Genomic DNA, 25,529 nt, shown 5'->3' on the forward strand with positions numbered 1-25,529 from the left:
AACCATTGGAATACAAGGGTCAAAAAATATTTTTTTTTTACCCAGACAAGTTTTGAACTCTTAAAGAGGAAGAAGGAGTTTAATACAACGAAATCAATTTTATGGAAAAAAGGTTACAAATTCATGTTAAGACATCCAGCCATGCTTAAAATATTTATACCCGGGGAGCAAAATAGACTGTTCTCAGATCCAGAGAAAGCGCAAGAATTCGCAGATCGTTTGCAAGACAGGAGAAGAGATGTAAAAAGAATGAAGAACAGTGATAAAGTATATATATATTTATATATATTATATATTATATATAAAATATAAATATAAATATAATATAAATATAATATAAATATAATATAAATATAATATAAATATAATATAAATATAATATAAATATAATATAAATATAATATAAATATAATATAAATATAATATAAATAAAATATAAATAAAATATAAATAAAATATAATATATAATATATATGATATATATGATATAATATATATGATATAAAAAAATGTATATGTAAAGAACTAAAGAGGGAAAAGAGAAGGGAAGGAAGGGAGTAAAGGGAGAAAAAAGAGAGCTTTGTTATAGGTGTTAAAAAAAGTGTTTTCTGGAGAAGGCTGGGGAGAGGGGGAATAACCGTCACTGCAAAATCAGTTGACGCTGCGAACAAGATCGCAATCCAATTGAAAATGGGAGTTGTGGTTGCCCGTCAAGGGATAAGGGGCAACTCAGAGAGGGAGGAACTTTTGGGGTTAAGGTATTAGTGGATTTGGGAACTGCGGGGGTACTTTATGTCTTAAATGTGTTGTCGTATATTGAGTGTAATAAGAGAAAACTAAGAAATGAAAATGGGGAAAAGGGGATGAAGGTGGCAAAGAGGTGGAAAAGAGGTGTATGCAAGATATAAGAGGCCATGTTGAACTATATGTCTATAAACATTAATGGAATACATAACCAAATTAAAAGGAAGAGGCTACTAAATTTATTGAAGGAAAAAATAGATATAGCATTTGTGCAGGAAACACATCTAACTGAAGCAGAACAAACTAAAGAGAGACTGGGTAGGACACGTAAAGGCAGCATCCTATAATTCAAAAGCTAGAGGTGTAGCCATACTAGTTAACAAAAATGTACCAATCAAAATAGAGGAGGAAATAATGGATCCAGCAGGGAGATATGCAATGATAAAGTGTCAGATATACTCAGAATTTTGGAATTTGCTCAATATATACGCACCTAACGAGGAGTTTCAAAAGTTTATGCAGGATATTTTTTGACGATTGCAGATGCACAAGGAAATATATTGATAGGAGGGAATTTTAACCTTAATTTGGATCCAATGTTGGATAAAACTGGACAAAAGACAAGTAAAAAGAATAAAGTAGCCAAATTTATGGTTAAATCAATGCAGGAAATGAAACTTATGGATATATGGAGGAGGCAGTGCCCAAGAGAGAAGGAATATTCATATTATTCGAGTAGGCACGAAACTTACTCAAGGATTGATATGTTTTTGTTGTCAGCCCATATTCAAGGGAGAGTTAGGAAAACTGAGTATAAAGCTAGACTACTATCAGATCATTCACCCCTGTTATTAGCAATAGAACTGGAGGACATCCCACCAAGAACATATAGATGGAGGTTAAACTCCATGCTACTTAAAAGACAAGAATTTAGGGAGTTTACTTAATTCCAAATTAAAACATATTTTGAAATAAATACAGAATCAGTGAAAGACAAATTTATATTATGGGACACAATGAAAGCCTTCATTAGAGGGCAGATAATAAGTTATGTGACTAAGATGAAAAAGGATTACAATCAGGAAATAGAGTAGTTGGAAAGGGAAATAGCATGTATAGAAAAGAAATTAGTAAAAAGGGATGATATAATGAAAAGGAGAGAATTGGCGGACAAAAAAAAATATGAAACATTACAAACGCACAAGGAGGAGAAAAACAATGAAAATAAAGCAAAACTATTATGAACTAGGAGAAAAAACAAAATATTAGCCTGGCAACTTAAAACAGAACAAACTAAAAGAACGATACTGACATCAAGGACAAAGGACAAACAAATTACATATAATCCAATGGAGATTAATGAGAACTTTAAGGAATTTTATGACCAATTGTATCAAACTAAGAACGAGGGGAAAGATGATAAAATAGAGGAATTTTTAGCTAAAATTGAACTGCCGAAATTGCAAGAAGAGGAACAAAACAAATTAATAAAACCATTTGAAATAGAGGAAGTACAGGATATATTAAAAACGCTGCCGAACAATAAAACACCAGGAGAGGATGGATTTAAATAAAACTTTATAAAACATTTAAAGAGTTATTAATTCCTCCTCTCCTGGAAGTAATGAACCAGATAGAAGAAACACAAAACTTGCCAGATTCATGTAAGACAGCAATAATTACAGTAATACCAAAGACGGGGAAGGACCCATTAACACCAGCATCATATAGACCAATATCTCTACTTAACTCAGACTATAAGATAATAGCGAAATTATTAGCTAACAGATTGGCCGATTGTGTACCTAAAATAGTAAAACAAGACTGGATTTATTAAGACAGACAGCGGACAATGCCTGTAAGTTTATTAATCTAATCCATGCAGTTCAAGAAAATAAGAAACCAACAGTGGCTGTTACTCCAGATGCAGAAAAAGCCTTTGACAGAGTAGAGTGGAACTACTTATTTAAAGTATTACAGAAGTTCAATCTACCAGAAAAAATATATAAATTGGATTAAAGCATTATATAATGGACCGTTGGCGAAGGTGGTAGCAATAAATGGATATGTATCGAGTCACTTTAAATTAAGTAGGTCAACTAGACAGGGATGTCCACTATCCCCCTCACTGTTCGCCTTAGCAATAGAACCTTTGGCAGAATTGATAAGAATAGAAAATAAAATAAAAGGGATAAAAAAAGGAGTATAAAATCAGCTTATTTGCAGATGACATCATAGTATACCTAACAGAACCAGAGGTATCAGTAAAAGAATTACATAAGAAATTGAAGGAATATGGAGAAATATCGGGGTACAACATCAATGCAAATAAAAGTGAAGTGATGCCAATGAGTAACGCAGATTATACAAAGTTTAAAAAAGAATCACCATTTAAATGGCTAGTACAAACAATCCAATACCTTGGGATCAGGTTAGATAATAACTTCAGCCACTTGTACAAACTAAATTATCAGCCACTAATAAAGAAATTGCAGGAAGACTTAGAACATTGGAAAGAATTACCACTAATGTTGATAGGGAGGGTGAACTGCATTAAAATGAATGTCTTCCCAGGATACAATGCTTATTTCAAACATTACCAATTACTTTAACAGAAAAATTCTTTAATGAACTAAAGGAAATAATAAGGAAATTCTTGTGGACAGGGAGGAAACCGAGGGTAGCATTGTATAAATTAGCAGAGAGGAAATAATCAAGGTGCTTTGCAGTTACCAAATTTTAAAAATTATACAGCCGCACAATTAAAGTATTTATCAGATTTTTACCAGACAAGGGAAAAACCAGACTGGACTAAGAGAGAACTAGATAAAATAGGGGAGAAGGTACCGGAACATATACTTCATAAGTGGGATGAAAAGCTGGTGCAATATAAGAACTCACCAGTTCTGCATCATTTACTTAATATATGGAAGAAGATCCACTTAGAAAGGAAAAAACAAATGATCTTATACCAAAATTACCATTGACGCAAAATCCACTAATCCCTTTTACAATAGACAACCTTTCCTTTAGAGAATGGGAGAGAAAAGGAATCAAAAGAATAGAAAACTGTTTTTTGGGAAATAATTTATTAATATTTGAACAGTTGAAGTACAAATATGGAATAACTCATGGTACAATGTTTGCATATCATCAAATGAAAGCTTATTTAAAGGATAAATTGGGAAACAGCTTGAGATTTCCTGAAAGAAGCAGCTTTGAATATGTGATTACAGACACAATGATAATTAAAAGATTTATAACCAACATGTACATTAAGCTGCAAGAGAAGGAAAATGAAATAAACTATAAACCTAAGCAGAAGTGGGAAAAGGATCTAAACAAAGATAAAAATGAAGTTTGGGAAAAGTTATGTTCTGGAACTATGAAGATTACAATAAACACAAGGTTACGCATGATACAGTATAATTGGTTACACAGGTTATATATATCTCACTCCTCAAAAATTAAAAAAATGGGATTCAACATTATCGGATAGATGTTTTCGCTGTAAGAAGGAAATGGGAACAACATTACATGCAACTTGAGCATGTACGAAAGTGAATAAGTTTTGGGAAGAACTAAATCAGATACTAAATAAAATTACAAAAAATAACATACCAAAAAAACCAGAGATATTTCTTTTAAGTAACATAAGTAGTAGAGAATTAGGCCTCAAATTGGATAAAGTCCAAAAAAATTCATTATGATAGCCTTAGTGATAGAAAAAAATGTATAATATCAACTTGGAAAATGAAAGAGAGCCTGAGAATGCAGCAATGGTACATGGAAATGAATAAATATATTCCATTGGAAAAAATAACATATAATTTAAAAAATAAAGTCACAGTATTCGAACAAATTTGGGAACCGTACATGGAACATATCAGAGAGGGCTTGCCTACAACCTCCATCCCCTCGAATGAGAATGAAAATTATAAGACGACAAAACAACTAGATTCAGTTTGTAATAAATAGATGATGCATTTTTCTTGTTCATTTTCCTTTGTGTGAAGATATTGTTTTATGGTTTTATTATATTGTATGTGTTGAATATGGGTTTTGGAGGGGGGTGGGTATATGGGGGAAAAAAAGCGAGAAAAGGCCACTGTGTAAATTTAATGAGAAACCTTTTTACATATTTTGGTTGATATGGTTCATAGTGTGAAAAATAAAAAAATATTTTTTTAAAAATTCATTTTCTGCATTTAAACTTGGACTTCCTCCCTACTAATCTTGGTGCAGTCAGTGACGAACATGGTGAAAGGTTTCACCAGGACATTGGGACCATGGAAAAGTGGTATCAGGGCAATTGGACACTGTTATTGGACACTGACATGAGAGGCATCAGATGCTGAGTACAAACGAAAATCAGCGGCAAAACATTTTTAGGTCAGTTTAACTGGCGCAATGTGTCAGCGTCGTTATGCGATTAAACTTGCTAAATTCAATAAGAGTTAATCTAATGTTTCTCCAACTTTCTCTGTGATACAGCAAATCTGACATTACCTTTGTGTTCAGCTAGAAGTTGTCTGTCATAATCCAATTTTGTTTTAGGAAGCAAACCTTTTAAAAAAATTGTCCTGTGCAATCTATCGATGTACATTGATCACTTTCCAGATCTTTGTGTGAATCACAGAAGTCTGCAGATGCTGTGATTGCAGTAAAAACACAGAAATGCTGGAGGATCTCCACCAGTCTCACTGCGTCCACACGAGGTAAAGCCAAATAGCCAACGTTTTGGGCCTGAGCCCTTCTTCAGCTGAGTTCCTCCAGCATTCTTGAGCTTTCAGATAATTTGTCAAGTAATTTCCTGCTCTACATTGTTGTAAGAGAGTGTAGCTGTAGCTTTCGGTTTCAAAACCATCACTGCTTGTAATTTTCAATACATTCATTAACATTTTTTTTGGTATTAAATATTTTGATGTGTTTATACTTTTGGAACACTGAGACACATTTATGTTTGGGTGATGTATTGGGGACCTCAGTAGTAGAAACCAATGTTTCTATACGGGTAATAAGAATTTAATGTATTGGTAAAGGTGAAACTATATTAGACTCATGAATAGAGAATTAATCTGGGTCTATCATGGCTGAGCACATTACAGGTGGAGATGAGGACACTACCTTCATAGTTATCAATCTTCTTTCATAGCGTTTGAACGAGAATTGCCACCTCTTTCGTCTTGAATTACGTTATACAATTCTCGATCATAGATGTCACTTTTTTCTTGGGGTATCTAAAGCACATTTGAGCCTATTGGAGTGAAGTGTAGTAAAGGATCTCTAGCAACTGTTTATCAAGTAAGGTGTATTGGCATCTGACTGCACAAATACAACACAACGAAACAGTGTTCTCCAGTCCTCAGTGCAAAACACAGACACATAACTAGACATAACACACAATACATAGGTGGGACAAGTATTCATATATACAAATAAATAAATGTTGTTTCATGAATATGAGAGTCTCGGACAGTTACCATCAGCTGTTCCTTGGGTTGTTCATCATTCTCACTGCCCGTGGGAAGAAGCTGTTCCTCAGCCATTTGTGTTTAATACACTGCTAGCTCCCATAGACACCAATCAAGTAACTGGTAAATTATATGTTGTTGTTTGGGAGTATCACTATTAACCAGAATTGATGGTCGTTTCTTGCTTAGGATTTATTTTTACATCTCTTTTACGGGATACTTCAAGTATGAGGTGATGCACTTTGGAAGGACTAACCAGAAGGCCGAGTACAGGATTAATGGTGGAGTACTTAAGAGTGTGGATGAACTGAGGGACTTTGGGGTGCAAATCCACGCATCCTTCAAGGTCGCCGCACAGTTTGATAGAATAGTTAAGGCCTATGGGATGCCGGGCTTCATTAATAGGGGGATTGAATTCAAGAGTAGAGAGGGCATGTTGCAACTCTACAAATTGTTGGTAAGTCCGGACTTAGAGAATTGTGTTCTGTTCTGGTCACCCCATTATCGGAAGGATGTGGAAGCTACGGAGAGGGTGCAGAGGAGATTTACCAGGATGTTGCCTGGATTGGGAAACAAGTCTTATGAGGCAAGGAGAGCTTGGACTTTTCTCTTTGGAGCTAGAAAGAGGTCTTCACGATTACGAGAGGCATTGATAGAGTTTCTGTTTCCCAGGACAGATCAACAACACCAGGGGACATACGTACAAAGTTAATGGAGGGAAGTTTAGGGGAGACACCAGGGGTAAGTTTTATTTACAGAGTTGTGGGTGTCTGGAATGTCTTGCTGGGGATGGTGGTGGAGGCCAAAACATTGGGGGCATTTAAGAGGTTTAGACAGACTCACGGATGAAAGAAAAATAGAGGCTTCTGGGATAGGGTGGGTTTAATACTTTTTTTAAAGTAAGGGATACATGGGTCAGCAAAACATCGAGGGCCAAAGGCCCTGTACTTGCTGTATTGTTCCATGTTCTCCACTTAACATTTATTCTGATAATCGTAAGATTATCTCTCAAATCTCTGGAGTGGATCTTGAATTCACAACTTCCAAAAAATCTTCAGGCCATTGATAAAGAGTACAGAGTCAGTGTTGCGGAGAGATAAATGTAAGCCGCTTCTTCATTGATGCATGGTATTGTTGATTAACAACAACCCTTTCAGCCTCCTGGATAATTTTACCATTTTAAAAGGTCTGTCTGGTAATTGACTCCTCTTTGTGGCTGGATCTACGTAAGCAATTACCTGCATAAGCAATGACCTAATTTGCCTGAAATATACACTGCTTTCAGATGATGAAACTTGAGCCACCTGGCCTCTCGCCCATTGACAGCTCCCTCTGCAATGGACAAGCCGCTTGATGCAAGTCAGAAATATGGAAAAGTACTTGCAGCCTTTTAACTGCTGATCAAGATCAAAGGCTCTGAGGGTTTAAACAGATTTAGCTGCGCTGATTAATAAGCTCTTGCTCTCGGGGGTGGGGGGGTGTGGCACTGCCAGGGATTATAAATCAAGACAAGTTTATCGTCATCTGATTGACCAAGTACAACCCAACGAAACTGCGTTCTCCAGTCCTTGGTGCAAAACACGCAGACACACAACCAAACATAACACACAAACAGACAAACAATATGCAAGCAGGACGAGTATTCATATATAGAAATAAATAAATATCGTTTCGGCAATATGAGAGTCTTGGATGGTTAGTGCGAGCTGTTCCTTTGGTCGTTCAGCATCCTCACTTCCCGAGGGAAGAAGCTGTTCCTCAGCCTGGTGGTACTGGCTCTGATCCTCCTGGATCTCTTCCCTGAAAGGAGCAGTCGAAAGACGCTGTGTGCAGGACAGAAGGGGCCGCGCTAACCCTTTTTCCACTGGCACCCTGTCCCAGGAATCAACTGGGAATTCACTGGGACAGGATCTAATGAAAAAGGAATACTGTCCGAATGCTGGTGTCAAATTACATCATTTCACTCCGGCGTACTGATAAGACCAGTGGAAAAAGAACAGCAGAAAGTCACCCGTTTCCAGTTGAAGGTTGAACACCCTGATCCCAGGGGATGAGTGTGTTCAGTGCAAAAGCAATTAGTGTCTCAGTTAAGGGTGGCCCAGTGAAAATGGCACAAAGGGCTTCCTATCCCGGGACACGGCCAGTGGAAAAGGGGCTAATGATTTTTCACGCCTTCTTCAGACAACGATCCCAGTAGATCATGTTAATAGAGGGAGGGAGACCCCAGTGATCTTCTCTGCCACTCTTATAATCCTGTGGATTGACGTCCGATCCATTTCTCCGTACCCCACTGTGATGTAGCCGGCCGGCATGTTCTCAGTCGAGTTCCTGTAGAAGGTTGCCACGATGGTGGTCGGTAGCCTTGCCCGCTTCAGTCTTCTTAGGAAATGCAGTCGATGCTGCACCAAGTGAGGAGCTGTTGAGTGTCCACAGACCATAATATGCAAGAAATAATGTGCAGTTATTGCATGCGATCCAGCAGATGGCTTACACTGTGCAATAAACGTTTTTGAGTTCTCCTGCACTGAAAAGTGAATTTCTCATCATCTCTTTCAAAGCAAGAAGGGTATCCAGTTGGGCAGATTAAAAGCATTGGTTATCACTACCAAGTAAGCAGAATGAGAACAGAGCTGGCCGTTTGGCACAAGCAAAATCAGTTGTTGCAGGATCACTCTCCTTTAAACCAAGATTTTGTTACTGATTAACCTCAGTCCTGAAAAATGATTGTAATTTTACACCAGCTAAGTTTCCTTTTTTTTTGAAACTGTTTTTGAGATCTTTAATAGTTGGATTAATCCATTGATTCTATAACAGTTTAAATCACTGATTTAAACCCCCCCCCACCCCCAGCAAATATCGGGCGACTGCCAATATTTTTCCACACTTTGAGGATGGGATCAAGCCCGAAATGTCAGTTATGTAAAAGGTAAAGGTTCCATGATTGTCACTTAATACTACATTTAGAATGAATCACATATGAAATTCTTTAACTTTTATCGCCACTTTGTCCAGCGCCCTTTACAGCACCTGGCTTTCCCAGGCGGTCTCCCCTCCAAGAATTCACAAGGCCTGAGCCTGCTTAGCTTCCGAGATCAGACAATCCCAGGCGTATTCAGGTGCTGTTATTGTTACTTACATAAAGTACACTGCTTGACCAGCTGCGTTTCTCCAGCGTTGTGTTTCTACCCAAGCCTGGAGACATGCGACTTCAATTGCAAACATTTTTGCCAGGATTTTGCAATGGGTGAAGCATGACTATCTGACTATTTTGGGGTCGTTTCACATCACTTAGAAAATTTGACTTGGATCTTCCTGTCTCATGTCACCATTGCAACCACAGCTCAATTTCCCCCATCAAAGTCACACAGAATGATATCATTCCTCATTTCAGGGAATTTGGACCAAGTTGTTCCAATTATTATCAACAGCTGGGATAGATGGAGTGCATGCAAGTAACTGAAGTAATTTGTGTCCCCCTCCATTCTTACTTACCTCCTGGAAGAGTGAATTGGGGAGGGTCATGTGACCTCACCACCTGGAACCAGTTGGGAGAGTGGATTGGGGAGGGTCATGTGACCTCGCCACCTGGAACCAGTTGGGAGAGTGGATTGGGGAGGGTCATGTGACCTCACCACCTGGAACCAGTTGGGAGAGTGGATTGGGGAGGGTCATGTGACCTCGCCACCTGGAACCAGTTGGGAGGGTGGATTGGGGAGGGTCATGTGACCTCACCACCTGGAACCAGTTGGGAGAGTGGATTGGGGAGGGTCATGTGACCTCACCACCTGGAACCAGTTGGGAGGGTGGATTGGGGAGGGTCATGTGACCTCGCCACCTGGAACCAGTTGGGAGGGTGGATTGGGGAGGGTCATGTGACCTCGCCACCTGGAACCAGTTGGGAGTGGATTGGGGAGGGTCATGTGACCTTTCCCACTGCTCCGGATCTAAAATAAAAATTCAACACTGGAGACATTCAGCAGGTCAAATAGTCTACTTTAAATAGTTAATGCCATCCAGTTGGAGAGTGCCCAGACAGAAAAGTAGGTGTCACTGTTCCAATTTGAGGGTGGTCTTGGTTTAACAAGATGCAAGGCCATTGATCTCTGTCATTGATGCGGACAGAGCCAAAGAGCTCAGTGAAGCGATCTCCCAGTCTGCATCCAGCATCTCTGATGTACAGAAGGCCACATGGATGGCATCAACTTGTCTGGTTTCTGCTAGCCTACTCCCCATTCTCCTTCTCTTCCCCATTCTGCTTTCTTGGATGTATGTGGCAAACTAAAGATCGAAGAGCATTTCCACTCCTTGGACCCCCCCGGTGCACAAACCACCTAGCACTACGCCCCCTTCCAGCTGTGCACCAGGAGGTCCCCTTCAAAGTGGATCTTCCACCTGATGAACTGTCTCTCTCACTTTCCATCTGATGTTTTGGGCCTCGCTGAGTAGGGTGAATGTATGGAAGGCAGCTGGTCCAGATGGCATGTGTTTAGAACAGTTGGCCATGGTCTTCACAGCCACTTTTCTGACCAACTCTGCATCCATTTCAGTTTCCTGCAGTGATGTTTGGGATGTCTTCACCTCCAAATAGGTGTGAAAGTTCCCTTGGAGGGATTATTTAGAACTATTGTATTTTCCGAGTTTAAATTCTCCTGAGGCCACAAGGTTATCGATTCCCCCATCCTGAATTCTGACTTGTCATTTCCAGTTGTTGGGCCAACATCACTTTTTAGATTGAGTTGGGCCTAAACTTTACTGCACACTCATGGATGAATAGGGAACAAGGAAGCAGACGAAGCATGAAGGAGGAGGTGCGGCCGATTAGAGTCTGCCGATGAGGGAGTCAAGGATCCAGTGGCAGAGGAACAGACTGAGTCCCACATCCAACAGCAGTGGTTTTCAAACCTTTCCTTTCCAGTCACATACCGTATGTATTCCCTGTGCCATAGGTGCTCTGGGATTAGTAAGGGATTGCTTAAGGGGGTATCTGAATGAAAAAGGTTGAGTATCACTGCTCTAGGCCCAATTGTTACTGAGATATTTTGCTTGAGAAAAATTGTCACTGGCCCATTTCCTTTGGAGTTCTGGAACCCTGCACATAACAAGTCCACGAGGGACGATCTATATGATCTGACAGACAAATACTAAAATAGGTGAAAGCACCTGTCCTGGTGGTACCTGTCCAAGTGCATGTTCTTTTGCTTTCATCTATTTTAGTATTTGTCTGTCAGATCATAGACTAAAGCATTCTGTGTGATTCAACTAATATTCTGAAAGAGTTGGAAGCTGTTTAATCGATAAACAAGCTAGATACAAATCTTAGTAGTTGAATTGCAATGTACAAACAAAGCTTGCATTTGCTCAGAGGTCGAGTTCCAAGCCATCAGTGATGCACGAACTGACGTGTATGAGAGAGAATGATCTTTTCATTCAACATCTGCAAAATAAAAAGCCCATGTGTTTTCTTCTTTTTCCCCACTCTGGTTGTAAATTGTATGCCCAGTTCTGACCTGGTGGGCATATCCACCTACTCTGCATCTGGTAACACCGATATTCTTTCGTCAGTCTTCTCAATCATTGACTGGATCATCCCCATGACCATCCCAGCCCCATCTGACCTCTCTGCAGCTTTACAAGCTCCCACACATTCCTTCCCACTTCTGCTGAATTGTATTGGGTTTATTGCTACTTGTGATCAAATCTGGGTCAGTGGGTTCACAGAGGAATGAGTCCAGACACAGGTTAAACAAATAAAGGATTATCTTTATTTCATAGACGGGGAAACAGCAATGGGAAAGACACAAAACAACACTTGGTACATTAAACAATGTTAGTGCAGGTATGCCCTGCTTTTCAAAACAATAGAGCATTCCTACAGAAACATTTGTAAGCCAAAATGGCGTAAAAACAAAGCGATTACCATTGGGAAAATTTTTGACTGTTCCCAGACCCTAAAAATAACCTACCAAATCACCCAAAAAACATAAAACCTAGATAACACTAACATATGGTAAAAGCAGGAATTATATGATAAATTCACACCCTATATAAAGTAGAAATAACATATGTTTCACTTACCAGAATCGAGAAGTCAGCAAATTTTGTCAGAACTACTGGCCACCCTGTGACTGCCCCGCTGGCCACGCATGCTGACAACCCCAGCAGCCGCCCGGTGATGGCCCTGACGGCTGCCCTGTGATCCGTGCGCTGACAGCTCCACCAGCTGCTTTTTTTTTGTAAAAGTGAAAATCCTTTTCTAAAAGCAAATTTGCGTAAAGCAAGTATTCATAAAGCGGGGTATTCTTGTAGTCACATCGGATTCAACAACCTATGATACCAGTGGCTCCTTACACTTCTTTGGCTTGGCTTCGCGGACGAAGATTTATGGAGGGGGTAAAAAGTCCACGTCAGCTGCAGGCTCGTTTGTGGCTGACAAGTCCGATGCGGGACAGGCAGACACGATTGCAGCGGTTGCAAGGGAAAATTGGTTGGTTGGGGTTGGGTGTTGGGTTTTTCCTCCTTTGCCTTTTGTCAGTGAGGTGGGCTCTGCGGTCTTCTTCAAAGGAGATTGCTGCCCGCCAAACTGTGAGGCGCCAAGATGCACGGTTTGAGGCGTTATCAGCCCACTGGCGGAGGTCAATGTGGCAGGCACCAAGAGATTTCTTTAGGCAGTCCTTGTACCTTTTCTTTGGTGCACCTCTGTCACGGTGGCCAGTGGAGAGCTCGCCATATAACACGATCTTGGGAAGGCGATGGTCCTCCATTCTGGAGACGTGACCCATCCAGCGCAGCTGGATCTTCAGCAGCGTGGACTCGGTGCTGTCGACCTCTGCCATCTCGAGTACTTCGACGTTAGGGGTGTAAGCGCTCCAATGGATGTTGAGGATGGAGCGGAGACAACGCTGGTGGAAGCGTTCTAGGAGCCGTAGGTGGTGCCGGTAGAGGACCCATGATTCGGAGCCGAACAGGAGTGTGGGTATGACAACGGCTCTGTATACGCTTATCTTTGTGAGGTTTTTCAGTTGGTTGTTTTTCCAGACTCTTTTGTGTAGTCTTCCAAAGGCGCTATTTGCCTTGGCGAGTCTGTTGTCTATCTCATTGTCGATCCTTGCATCTGATGAAATGGTGCAGCCGAGATAGGTAAACTGGTTGACCGTTTTGAGTTTTGTGTGCCCGATGGAGATGTGGGGGGGCTGGTAGTCATGGTGGGGAGCTGGCTGATGGAGGACCTCAGTTTTCTTCAGGCTGACTTCCAGGCCAAACATTTTGGCAGTTTCCGCAAAGCAGGACGTCAAGCGCTGAAGAGCTGGCTCTGAATGGGCAACTAAAGCGGCATCATCTGCAAAGAGTAGTTCACGGACAAGTTTCTCTTGTGTCTTGGTGTGAGCTTGCAGGTGCCTCAGATTGAAGAGACTGCCATCCGTGCGGTACCGGATGTAAACAGCGTCTTCATTGTTGGGGTCTTTCATGGCTTGGTTCAGCATCATGCTGAAGAAGATTGAAAAGAGGGTTGGTGCGAGAACACGGCCTTGCTTCACGCCATTGTTAATGGAGAAGGGTTCAGAGAGCTCATTGCTGTATCTGACCCGACCTTGTTGGTTTTCGTGCAGTTGGATAATCATGTTGAGGAACTTTGGGGGACATCCGATGCGCTCTAGTATTTGCCAAAGCCCTTTCCTGCTCACGGTGTCAAAGGCTTTGGTGAGGCTCCTTACACACACACACAGTAAACACATTCCTGGTTCCCTGTTGTACCACCAGGATATGGCTCAATGCTAAGTATTCCCACACAATACTACGGTTCCACTCTCAGTGTAGTGCACACCTTACCAACGAGTCTGCCTGCGACGTCCACAGTTCGTGACCTGGCGTAGAGAAGCGTTCATAGTCAGGACCAAGGAGCAGAGAGGATAAGCTGTGGCACATGGTGGGCTTTTAAAGTGCAGTAAGCTGGGGAGTCCGGCCCAGGTAATCACTAGGTGATTAAAGGGGCCATTGGTCAGGTGTGCACTAATGGGTAGGCAGTGTCCAACCTTGATTGGCAGGTGATGTGATTTCTCACTAGGTTCCAGACGGAGAGGTCACGTGACCCTCCACAATCTACTCTCCCAACTGGTTCCAGGTGGAGAAGTCACATGACCCTCTACAATCCACTCTATGTCTATTGACTGTCGTTCTCTTCCTACATATGTCGCCTGACCTGTGAGGTATTTCCAGCAATTTTTTTAATTTTAGATTTTAAGATAAGTTTTTTTTAAACTCCAACAATTCCTTCTTAACTGGAGGAAAGAGCAGTACTGACTCCTCAAGACGGCCCTGTATAATCAAGTGGCTCATTGATGCAACGTGTATAGATCTTCCCAATCTAGAATTGTGTACAGTCTTTTAATGCTGACATTAAAATTATATTTGTTTGAAATCTAGCATAAAATGAATTTGGAGTTCAGAAACAAATGGATAAATAAGAAACAAATATTATTCAGTGAAAACAGCATGATAAGGTTTACTGATGGATGAAAGTAATTAAAAGCATGCCTGGAAACACCAATGCAGAGAGAAATAATGTTAATCTGATAAAAGTCATCAAGCTACTAACTCTGTGTTTGTCTCTCTGGAGGTGATATTGGATCTTCTGGGAAATTCCAAGACTACTTGCTCCTTCCTACTTCTGGTTTACAGTTTCTCCAATATTTTGCTATTTAAGAAACTTTAAACAAATCATCTTTTGTACGGACAAAAGTAGTTATAGTCCATGACTGATCGCTATCTAGGTCCTGTCAGTGCTCGTGGCCAGTTGCCTCACTTGAACCAAAGACTTTTTTTTAATACCACAGACATGGGGAAGGACCGGCTAATCACTGGCAAGCAGGTGATGGAGATTCGACATTCCCTGAAGGAGCGCCGCGCTCTGACCGATGAGATTTGTGTGACTGGACACACTGCCCAACTCCAAGTGAGGAATGAACATTGGGGACAAGCCAACGGTAAGGTGCCCAGCTTCACCAACTGAGTTGCAGGAAACCTGAGCTTGCCAACTTCCACCCCGACCTCAAATTCACTTGGTCCACCTCTAGCAACACCTTCTCCTTCCTCGATCTTTCTGCCTCCATCTGTAATGGAGAGGCTGCGGCCACCACAGGGTGGTGCTGCTGGGCTCCTATTCGGAGGACACATCACATAGCAATCAAGGTCGAGACTCACCCCAAGCCATCAAGGTGATCCTTGCAATTGGCCCATCTAAATTACCAGGTGCTGCAGTCCAGCCAGCCTTCCTGAACTCAGCCCTGACCTTCATCCAATTAGTCCAGATGAATCACCTCGGCTGACCCCTGCTGAGCCGCTCCCTGCACTTGGCTTCAAACCTTTGGCCACAGCTTCCAACGGGGCCCAGCCCGCCCCGGGTGATTGCCCCCCCTATAAAGGGCCATATGCCCCTTTGTTCTGCCTCTTTTGACCCCTCGTGGCACCTAAGTATCACCTTGAGCACTGGGTTAGGGTGAGTCCTGTTGATTGTATGTGTACTTAAGTAATTTCCCCAGATCTTGTCGGTTTCTCCCTCGTTATTCGAAGTGTATATGTACCCCCTGCACATTGTATGTGTGTATAGGTTAATTTAGCATTTTGACCCTGTTGCCCCGTTTGCATCCCCAAAATAAACTTGTGCTTTGTACCTCAATCTTGGTCTGGCTCTTAACCTGTGGGACCACACAAACCCCTATAACACCATCTCAGAAGACAAACTCTCAACAGACATCGTTTATAAACCCCCCCAACTCCCACACCTACCTCAACTAGACCTCTCCCACCCTGTCCCCTGCAAGGATTCCATTCCCTTCTCTCAATCCCTCCATCTCCATCGCATCTGCACCCAGAACGAGGACTTCCATGGCAGATCATCAGAGATGTCCTCCTCCTTCAAACAACGTGCCCTTCCCTCTACCACCATCAACCCGGAACTCTCCCACAGGAGATGCTCCACTTGCACCCCACAACTCCTCCCTCAGCACCATTCAGGCCCTCAAATAGTCCTTCCAAGTGAAGCAACATTTCACTTGTGAACCTGCAGGGGTCGTCTACAGCATTCGGTGCTCTCCTCTGGACACAGACTGGGAGATCTCTTTGTTGAGCACCTCGGTTCTGTCCGCATCCCTAACTTGCATTTCTTTTCCACTAGTGCTCTGCCTTCAGTTCTGTTGGTCAAAAGTACTGAAATGACCTTTACTGAACTCCTCCATCTTTTAGCCTGTAAGGACTTTGTATATTCTCCCCGTGTCTGCGTCGGTTTCCTCTGGGTGCTCCGGTTTCCTCCCACCCTTCAAAATGTACTGGGGTTGTAGGTCAATTGAGTGTGATTGGGCAGCACGGCTCAAGGGGCGGGAGGGCCTGTCAAAAAAAAAATGAATGTAAAATTTGTATTTGCTTTGCGGTAAGTTAGTTGTTTGGCAGCATTCCTGTGAATCACCTTGCAGTTCGAAGAGGACTGTTCATTAAATTCTACTTATTTCAAACAGTTATTCACCCATTCAATGGCTTGATGGTTCTCCTAATGTGTTTTGGCAGAGCTGCCTGGAAAGCGGGCCGTTTGCTTTCCCTGTGGAGTGGAAGTGGAGCTCAGCTGCAGTGCCGTTTTCTCAAATGTGATGACAGTTTATGTCAGCATCAAGGCGAAACCTTCCCAGGTGTCAGAGTGTAAAGTGTCCCTTCAGAAAGCAAAGGTGAGTGACCGCAATCCAAATACTCGCTTCAGGCCCAAGTTTCTGATCTGTGGCCAAAACAGACTAGCAAGAGTTGAACAAGGCAATTCTCAAAGTATTATCTGGAGTGTGAGAGGCCGTTTATGGTTTATGTACAGATTTGGACCTCAAGATCCCTCTGTCCTCCACACTCTTTAAGAATCAAACCATCATAAAAATACCTAATAAAATTCATCAGGTGATTTTCCAGTCGGCATTTCCAACATAGCCGATTTAATTTCTAAATCAGTAAAAGGAGCCTCCAGCTCCAATATATCTTATTCTCCAAGTACCAGTAATTTCAACACTGATAAAAAGGAGTCAATTGAACCGCTCTCCTGTTTTTCCTCAGAAGTATATAATTTCTTATAAAATGAATAAAACTCATCATTAATCTCACAAGGTTTGTAAGTAATAGTCGAATTCCATCTGACTGCATTAATGACCCTTGATACCTGTTCTTTCTTTAACTGCCATGCAAGTACCTTATGCGCTTTCTCACCGAAGAAGTGGATTGTTCTCGTTTAGTGAGTCATTGGGTGATCCTGACACCAAGAGGTTAGAGGCACACATTATATATACCAGTATGCAAATATTAATTGCCAACAATAGTGGACAAAGATTCACATAAAGGTCACAGTGCCCCTTTATATTGCAGTATATTGCAGAGCGAGCTGTGAAATTATGCATCTTATCATTCACAAATTGCCAAGTCAATAACCAACAGAATGGAAGCTGGTTTCACTCAAGCATTGGACATCTCTGAAGCCATGATCAAAAGAATACCCCTGGACATTGATCGTAAACAAGAGGAAAATCTCATGTCTCCTCTGAGCAATGCTGTTTTTGCCACCTTTCAGATGTAACTGGAAAGGAATACGTTGTCAGATGGCTTTCATGTATCTAGTTGTTACATAGAAGATAAGGGCAGGAGTCGGCCATTTGGCCCTTCAAGCCTACACACCTCCATTCAATATGATCATGGCTGATTAGTACCCGGTTTCTGCCTTCTCCCCATATCCCTTGATCCCCTTAGCCACAAGGGCCAAATCTAACCTCCTCTTAAATATTGACAAGGATCTGTCTTGCAGCCTCATTGACACCACGTGTTTCATTCCTCCTTCAACTGGTGTGGGATATATGGAAGGATCTGGGAACCTTGTTCTCAACAAGAGAACCCTTTAGACTGTCAAGAGAGATGGGTCAAGCTAAAGTCTTTCACTCCGGCAAAACGCTTCTGGTTGGATCCATCGTTCAAGGACATTACTGTTTTATCTGTTGTAATGAAGCATAGAAAATGGAAGTTGGGATGGGGAACAAATTAATCAACTTCCAATACTACTTTTTTCTGCCCATTTCTGGCCTTTATTTGAAAACTATAGCTTTTTTACTTCTTTTGTCTCAGGAGTTTGCAGACAATATTTCTGACTTCGATGGAGATGCGTCCCATTTAGATTCCCTGTTTTCTTCCCTCAAAAGCATCCAGCCGTCAGACGTAACACTGAAGCTGTGTGGCCTGCAGAAACTGAAGGTAATGAGGAAAAGTTGCTTGTGATAATTTTGGCATCTTTTGCGACCTCTTGAGTAAACGAGTTTGTCCTGTTAAGAGAAATTAGGCCTGCATTCTCAAGCGTTGAGAATGGGCTTGACAGGAGAGTCCTGAGTGGATGTTTCTCCTGGTTGGGGTATCTAAATTCAGGGCTTCCAGGCTCAAAACAAGGGGTAAAACATAATGCTGGAGAAACTCAGCAGGTCAGTGTACTTTATATAGCAAAGAGAAAGATTAATACTATATACATACTCGTGTAATCATTGATACTGTCGTGTTTTTGTATAACCTGTTTAAAAATTTACCCCTATTTTTGGCACTGACCACCCGTCTATTCGAGCCCCCAACAGTGGACCTCACCCCGGCCACCCGCCCACTGGAGCTCCTGATGCCCCAGCCGTGGACTTACCACCCAGTCCCGGACATCCGAGCTCCCGAAGCTTTGAACAACCCAGGTACTTAGTTAAAAGCTTGACCCATATAAAAGTTAATCCCATTTCTTAGCCCGAAAAGTGGTTCCAAATAATTACTTGAGGTTTCGGCCCTGAGCTTTTCATCAAGGTAATGCTACATCTGCAATTTTCCCCACCCGTAATCCCTGCTGCCCTTAAACTTTATGACCATGTACTCACCCAGACTCACTTCCACAGCCTCGAAAAGACACCGTTCGACCTGCTGAGTTCCTCCAGTATTTGGTTTTGACTTCAACCACCGTGTCTGCAGATTCTCGAGTTTTACTTCAAAATAAGGGTTAGCCATTCGGAACTGGAGTAAAAGGGCTTTTCTCCATTCACCATAAAAACACACTGAAATGATGGAGAAACTCCGCCGGTCTTTGAACGTTCAGAGGAGACAAAGATGCATGGGTTTTGCTATAATCACAGGGTCTGCAGACTTTCGTGTTTCACTCATGTCTCCACTCAACTGAATTCATCTTCCCCAGAGTTAGTTGAAAGGTGAGGACGAGGGGAACCCTATCTCTGTTTGGAAGGGGCGTGTGAGATGTGGAGCAATTGCGGGAGATGGCTTTTATTGACCACAGTGGAGGGGAAGCTGTATTCTCTGTAAAAGGAGGATGCACGAGAATGGAAAGGTTCATCTCGAGTCCAGGTGCAGAAGAGGTGGAGAAAGGGATGGTATCGGAGGCGGGGTGGGAGGAGATGCATTCGAGGAAGCTGTGAGAATCAATGGATGTCGATGTCAATAGATAGCTTGTCTCCTGAGGTGGAGACAGAGAAATCGAGAAAAGGGAGAGAAATGTCAGAAATTGTCCAAGTAGATTTGAGAGCAGGGTGGGAGTTAGTAGCAAAATGTATAAAATTGACAAGTTCCGCACAAGTGCAGGAAGTATTCGCACTCCAACTTGTCCATCCTTGGCCTTCTCTGCCAGACTGAGGCCCAACATAATCCAAACACCCCACATTCTTCCTGGGCCAAAGCCCAATGGCAGGAACATTGAATTTTCCTCTCTCTTTAATTTTTTTAAATTCAAATTAAACTTTAATTTTAAATGTAGATACACAGCCCGATAACAGGCCTTTTTTGGCTCACAGGCCTATGCCGCCCACTTGACCTACAGCCCCGGTACATTTTGAACGGTGGAAGAAACCGGAGCCCCCGGAGAAAACACATGCAGATAGGGAGAGAGCATACAAACTCCTTACAGAGAGTGCCAGATTCAAATCTCCATCCTGAACGTTGGCGCTCTAACAGCATTGGGCAGCACAGTTAACATAGTGGTTAGCGCCACGTGGTTACAGCTTCATCGACTAGGATCAGGGTTCGAATCTCGCACTGTCTGCAAGTTTGTATACTCTTCCCATGTCTGCGTGGGTTTCCTTTGGGTAATCTGGTTTCCTTCCACGCCTTCGAAGCGTACCGGGGTTGTAGGTGAATTAGGACAGCACGGGGTCATGGGCCGGAAGGACCTTTTACCATGCTGTATATCTAAAAAAAAATTTAATTTAAAATTTAACCACGACAAGTGCATTAGGGGGCTACATTAACCATGCCCCTCTATACTGTTCCTCCAAGCTATTCCATTCTCTTCTCTTGGCCCCTATTTCTGACTCCATTCCAACATGCCCCCATCCATCCTTTTCTCTCTCCCCCTTCAATTTCTGTTCTTTTGCACCCACGCTTCCCCTGCAGAAACCCCCCCCTCCCTCCCACCCACAGCCCCTTTGGTTCCATTTGGTCTAATCTCTCCTTCACCTCTCCCCTAATATCTTCTCTATTTATCAAATTCTACCACTGGGAGTAATTTGGCTCCACTTATTCCCGCCACCCCGCCATTTCTTATCCGTCACTCATCTTCCTCCTTCATTTCTCTTGCCTCTCTCTCCATTTGTCCATCACCTGTTAATGACCTGCCTTGTTCTCCTCATCCGTCCATCATCCTTCACCCACTCCCCTCCCTAGTTTGTCGCACTGCACGCCCAGGCAGACTTTGCCTAGGGCCAGTCGCTGCTGGTACCACCACGGAGGTAGCCTTCGAGTGCGAAAGCGCACGTGTGTGGGCCAACAATGGGGGCGGGGGCAGCGCTGCTGGTCACCTGCAGGGAAGGAGTGAGTCAGAGGGTGGGGGTGTGTGCCAAGGGAGGTAAAGGACAGGCTGGAAAAGAGAAGGTTCTGGTGAAAAACGGAGAATAAAGGCCACACTGTTTAGTCAAAATGAATAATGTGATGAAGGGTTCAGATCCAAAAAACTGATTTCCTTTCTCCCTCTGAAACTGCTTGAGTTCCTTCAGGAGATTCTTTTTTAAATTGTCAATCTCTGTTTTGAGATTTACAATTGATTGCTTCTTTTAACAACTATTTGAGAAGAGGGAATTTTAGATTTCCATCCCCTTCCTGAAGAAAATTTTCATTGACATTTCCCCAAAACCTTTATAAATTTAGACATACAGCACGGTAACAGGCCCTTCTGGCCGTGCCACCCAATTGACCTACAACACCCCCAGTACATTTTGAAGGGTGGGAGGAAACCGGAGTCCCCGGAGGAAACACACCCAGACACGAGGAGAGTGTGCAAACTCCTTGGACAGTGTGGGATTCGAGCCCCGGTCCTGATTAACAGCGTTAGGCCAGCCACTACGCCAACCTTACCTCCCACTTCTTGTGCATTCTCCCATCCCAAAGTCTCTCCCTCAAGAGACCTCATCAAATTCTCCAGTCGTCTCAAAATCCTGAATGAGATCACGCCTTTACCTGCGTTCCAGGACCATGTTTGTCTTCATCGTTCAAGCCTTTTGGCTCCAGGAAACATTCTGGTGAATCAAATGTTACATTCCCTTCTCAGCTGAAGTGTTCTTTATGCAGAGTTGTGGTGGCGAAGAATAAATGAAGTACAGTAAAACCCCTGGTATCCGGCACCTATGGGGATTGTTAGATGCCAGATAAGCATATTTACCAGTTGTTTAAGACCTGCTCTTATCTTTCTTTTCTTTGGCTTGGCTTCGCGGAAGAAGATTTATGGAGGGGGTAAATGTCCACGTCAGCTGCAGGCTCGTTTGTGGCTGACAAGTCCGATGTGGGACAGGCAGACACGGTTGCAGCGGTTGCAGGGGAAAATTGGTTGGTTGGGGTTGGGTGTTGGGTTTTTCCTCCTTTGCCTTTTGTCAGTGAGGTGGGCTCTGAGGTCTTCTTCCAAGGAGGTTGCTGCCCGCCGAACTGTGAGGCGCCAAGATGCACGGTTTGAGGCGAGATCAGCCCACTGGCGGTGGTCAATGTGGCAGGCACCAAGAGATTTCTTTAGGCAGTCCTTGTACTTTTTCTTTGGTGCACCTCTGTCACGATGCCTAACTAATACAGATACATAAGAAGTTTAAATAATAAGACAAAAATATCATTCTACACTGAACAAATTTCACTTATTTTCAGTCACATTCTTTGAAAACATTTAACTGCCGCTCCATCTGCAGGTCCCCCCCCCCCCTCCACGGAGCCGCCCAAAAGACAACCAATAACATTATAGATAATTAACACCCCCCTCCCCCAAGTTTACAGATAAAGCCTCTGACAGGGGCAGTTCTTACTAAGCAGGGATAAGGAAACACTTTAAGAGAGTTACCCCAGCATCAACCAGCTCTTCATGGATCGAGGAGTCACGTGATGGAGTAGTGGCCGGACGGTGAACTCCAGCCCTCTCCAGAAAAGTCGGGAAAAACAAGAGAAAATACAAAGGCACAGAAATACAAGTTTAAGAAAAGTGAATATAAAGGTGGAAAGAAGATGGAGACAAAAGGAGAAAAATCAAAATCAACGGAAAGAAGAGAGGAAGAGAAGACAACGGAGGAAAAAGGTGAAGGCCTTACCTGTCCGAAGAGGCCCGCTGTGGAGAGAAGACCCCACTACCTCAGGTCGGTAGAAAGAGAACTACAACAATGGCTCACAGAGCCGAGTAAAAGTGCGCAACCGCGCATGCGCGACTCCTCGCGCATGCGCGATGCGCATACAAAAAAACACACCGACGGGAGGGGGGACCAGCTGGGGAGTCGATCTCCACAGCCGGCAACGACAGCTGCAGAACACCTGCAGCAAGAAGAGACCACAGAAGACAATAGAAACAAGAAAGAAGAGGAGGAAAGGGCAGCAAAGAAACAACAGATGGTCAACCTAGAGGAAGAAGAAGAGGAAGAGGAAGAGTACAGGGAAATAGAAGAAGAAAAGATAGGCAAGGTAAAGGAGGTACTTGCTCTTGTTAGAGGATACATGGAGTCATTTAAAGAATGGCAAACACAGGAATTCAATGATTTAAGAAGAAGAATAAACAACACAGAAAAGAAAATAAATAAAATGGATATGACCTTAACAGAAATGGGGAAAAAAATGGACAAGATGGAAGAACGGGCAATAGCAGCAGAAATGGAGGTAGAAGACTTAAAAAAGAAAATGGAGGAATCTAATAAAAAAACTAAAGAGACACAAGAATTACTAGCCCAAAAAATAGATATAATGGAAAATTATAACAGAAGAAATAACATAAAGATAGTGGGCCTTAAGGAAGATGTAGAAGGCAAGAATATGAGGGAGTTTATAAAAGAATGGATCCCTAAGGCCCTAGGATGTCCAGAACTACAGCAAGAAATGGAAATAGAAAGGGCACATAGAGCATTGGCCCCTAAACCACAACCACAACAAAAACCAAGATCTATTGTAGTAAAATTCCTAAGATATACTACAAGAGAAAAGGTGCTGGAGAAGACAATGGAAAAAGTAAGAGAGGGCAACAAACCACTGGAGTATAAAGGGCAAAAAATCTTCATTTATCCAGATATAAGCTTTGAACTCCTAAAGAAGAGAAAAGAGTTCAATGCAGCAAAAGCGATTTTATGGAAGAAAGGATATAAATTTACACTGAAGCATCCTGCGGTATTGAAAATATTTATTCCAGGACAACAAAACAGACTATTCTCGGATCCAGAAGAAGCACGAAAATTTGCAGAACAATTACAAAAATAGACTGAGGGATGAAGACGGGTAATGAGAGCAAAAATTATCACGATTGATATGTATGTGGGTAAAGACAAAAATAGACTGAGGGATGAAGACGGGTAAGGAGGGTAAAAATGACCACGATTGATATGTATGCGGGTAAAGAGGTATAAGAGTGAATAGAGACAACGGGCATATGTGAAAGTATCTGTAATTAGAGGAAAACATAGAAAGTATAGACAAGAATTAATAAGGGAAGGTAATGGAATAGAGAGAATAAGGAGGGAACTAAAAGAGTGACCTTTGTGACATATAAAAAATGAAATCTTTTCTGGGGGGGGCGGGGTGGGGGAAAAAGAGCGGTCACTGCAAAATCAGTTGACGCTTGCGAGTGGATTCGCAAATCCAAATGGAGAGGGGAGATGTGGTTGTCCGACAAGGGATAAAGGGCAACTCAGGAGGGGAAGGGGAGATTGGGGATAAAGAAGATAGAAATAGGAGAATAAGGAAAATGTTGGATGTTGTAGGAATGTTGTCTGGTAAAGAGTTGAAAATAAGAAAACAGAAATGGAAAAGGAGGAAAGGTAATGATGGAAAAACGGAAAGAGAAGATAAACAAAATATAAAATGGCTACGCTGAACTATATGACTCTAAATATTAATGGAATACATAACCAAATTAAAAGGAAGAAACTACTAAATTTACTGAAAAAGGAAAAAATAGATATAGCATTTGTCCAAGAAACACATTTAACTGAATTGGAGCACAAGAAATTAAAGAGAGATTGGGTAGGACATGTAACAGCAGCATCGTATAATTCAAAAGCAAGAGGAGTGGCTATATTAATTAGCAAAAATGTGCCATTTAAAATAGAAGAGGAAATAATAGATCCAGCAGGGAGATATGTTATGATAAAATGTCAGATATATTCAGAGCTTTGGAATCTACTTAATATATATTCACCTAACGAAGAAGATCAAAAGTTTATGCAAGATATCTTTTTGAAGGTAGCTAATACGCAAGGGAACATACTAATAGGAGGGGATTTCAATCTGAATTTGGATCCAAATATGGATAAAACGGGGAAAAAAATTAACAGGAAGAACAAAGTAACCAAATTTATAATTAAATCAATGCAAGAAATGAAACTTGTGGACATATGGAGGAAACAAAACCCAAAAGAAAAGGAATACTCATACTACTCGACTAGACATAAAACATACTCAAGGATAGACCTATTCCTGTTATCAGCCCACATACAAGGGAGAGTTAGGAAAACGGAATATAAAGCTAGACTATTATCGGACCACTCACCCCTGTTATTGGCAATAGAGCTAGAAGACATCCCTCCAAGAATGTATAGATGGAGATTAAACCCCATGCTACTTAAAAGACAGGATTTTAGAGAATTTATTGAAAAACAATTAAAAATGTACTTTGAAGTAAATACGGAATCAGTGGAAGATAAGTTTATACTATGGGACGCAATGAAAGCATTCATTAGAGGGCAAATAATAAGTTATGCAACCAAGATGAAGAAGGACTATAATCAGGAAACAGAGCAGTTGGAAAGGGAAATAATAAACATAGAAAAA

The 25,529-nt window shown here is 42.0% G+C and overlaps 1 protein-coding gene across 2 annotated transcripts in view; it reads left to right on the forward strand.

Annotated features, from left to right (window-relative positions):
* malt3 (MALT paracaspase 3) overlaps nt 1-25,529 on the forward strand; it is a 135,453-nt gene that overhangs the window by 100,654 nt on the left and 9,270 nt on the right. For both annotated transcript variants that reach the window (XM_069902737.1, XM_069902738.1), the window contains 3 exons: nt 15,050-15,199; nt 16,776-16,930; nt 18,354-18,479. In XM_069902737.1, coding sequence (XP_069758838.1) covers nt 15,050-15,199; nt 16,776-16,930; nt 18,354-18,479 — 431 coding nt within the window. The remainder of the gene's footprint in view (nt 1-15,049; nt 15,200-16,775; nt 16,931-18,353; nt 18,480-25,529) is intronic.

The sequence above is a fragment of the Narcine bancroftii genome, chromosome 11 (genome assembly GCF_036971445.1).
Source record: "Narcine bancroftii isolate sNarBan1 chromosome 11, sNarBan1.hap1, whole genome shotgun sequence".
Lineage (NCBI taxonomy): Eukaryota > Metazoa > Chordata > Chondrichthyes > Torpediniformes > Narcinidae > Narcine > Narcine bancroftii.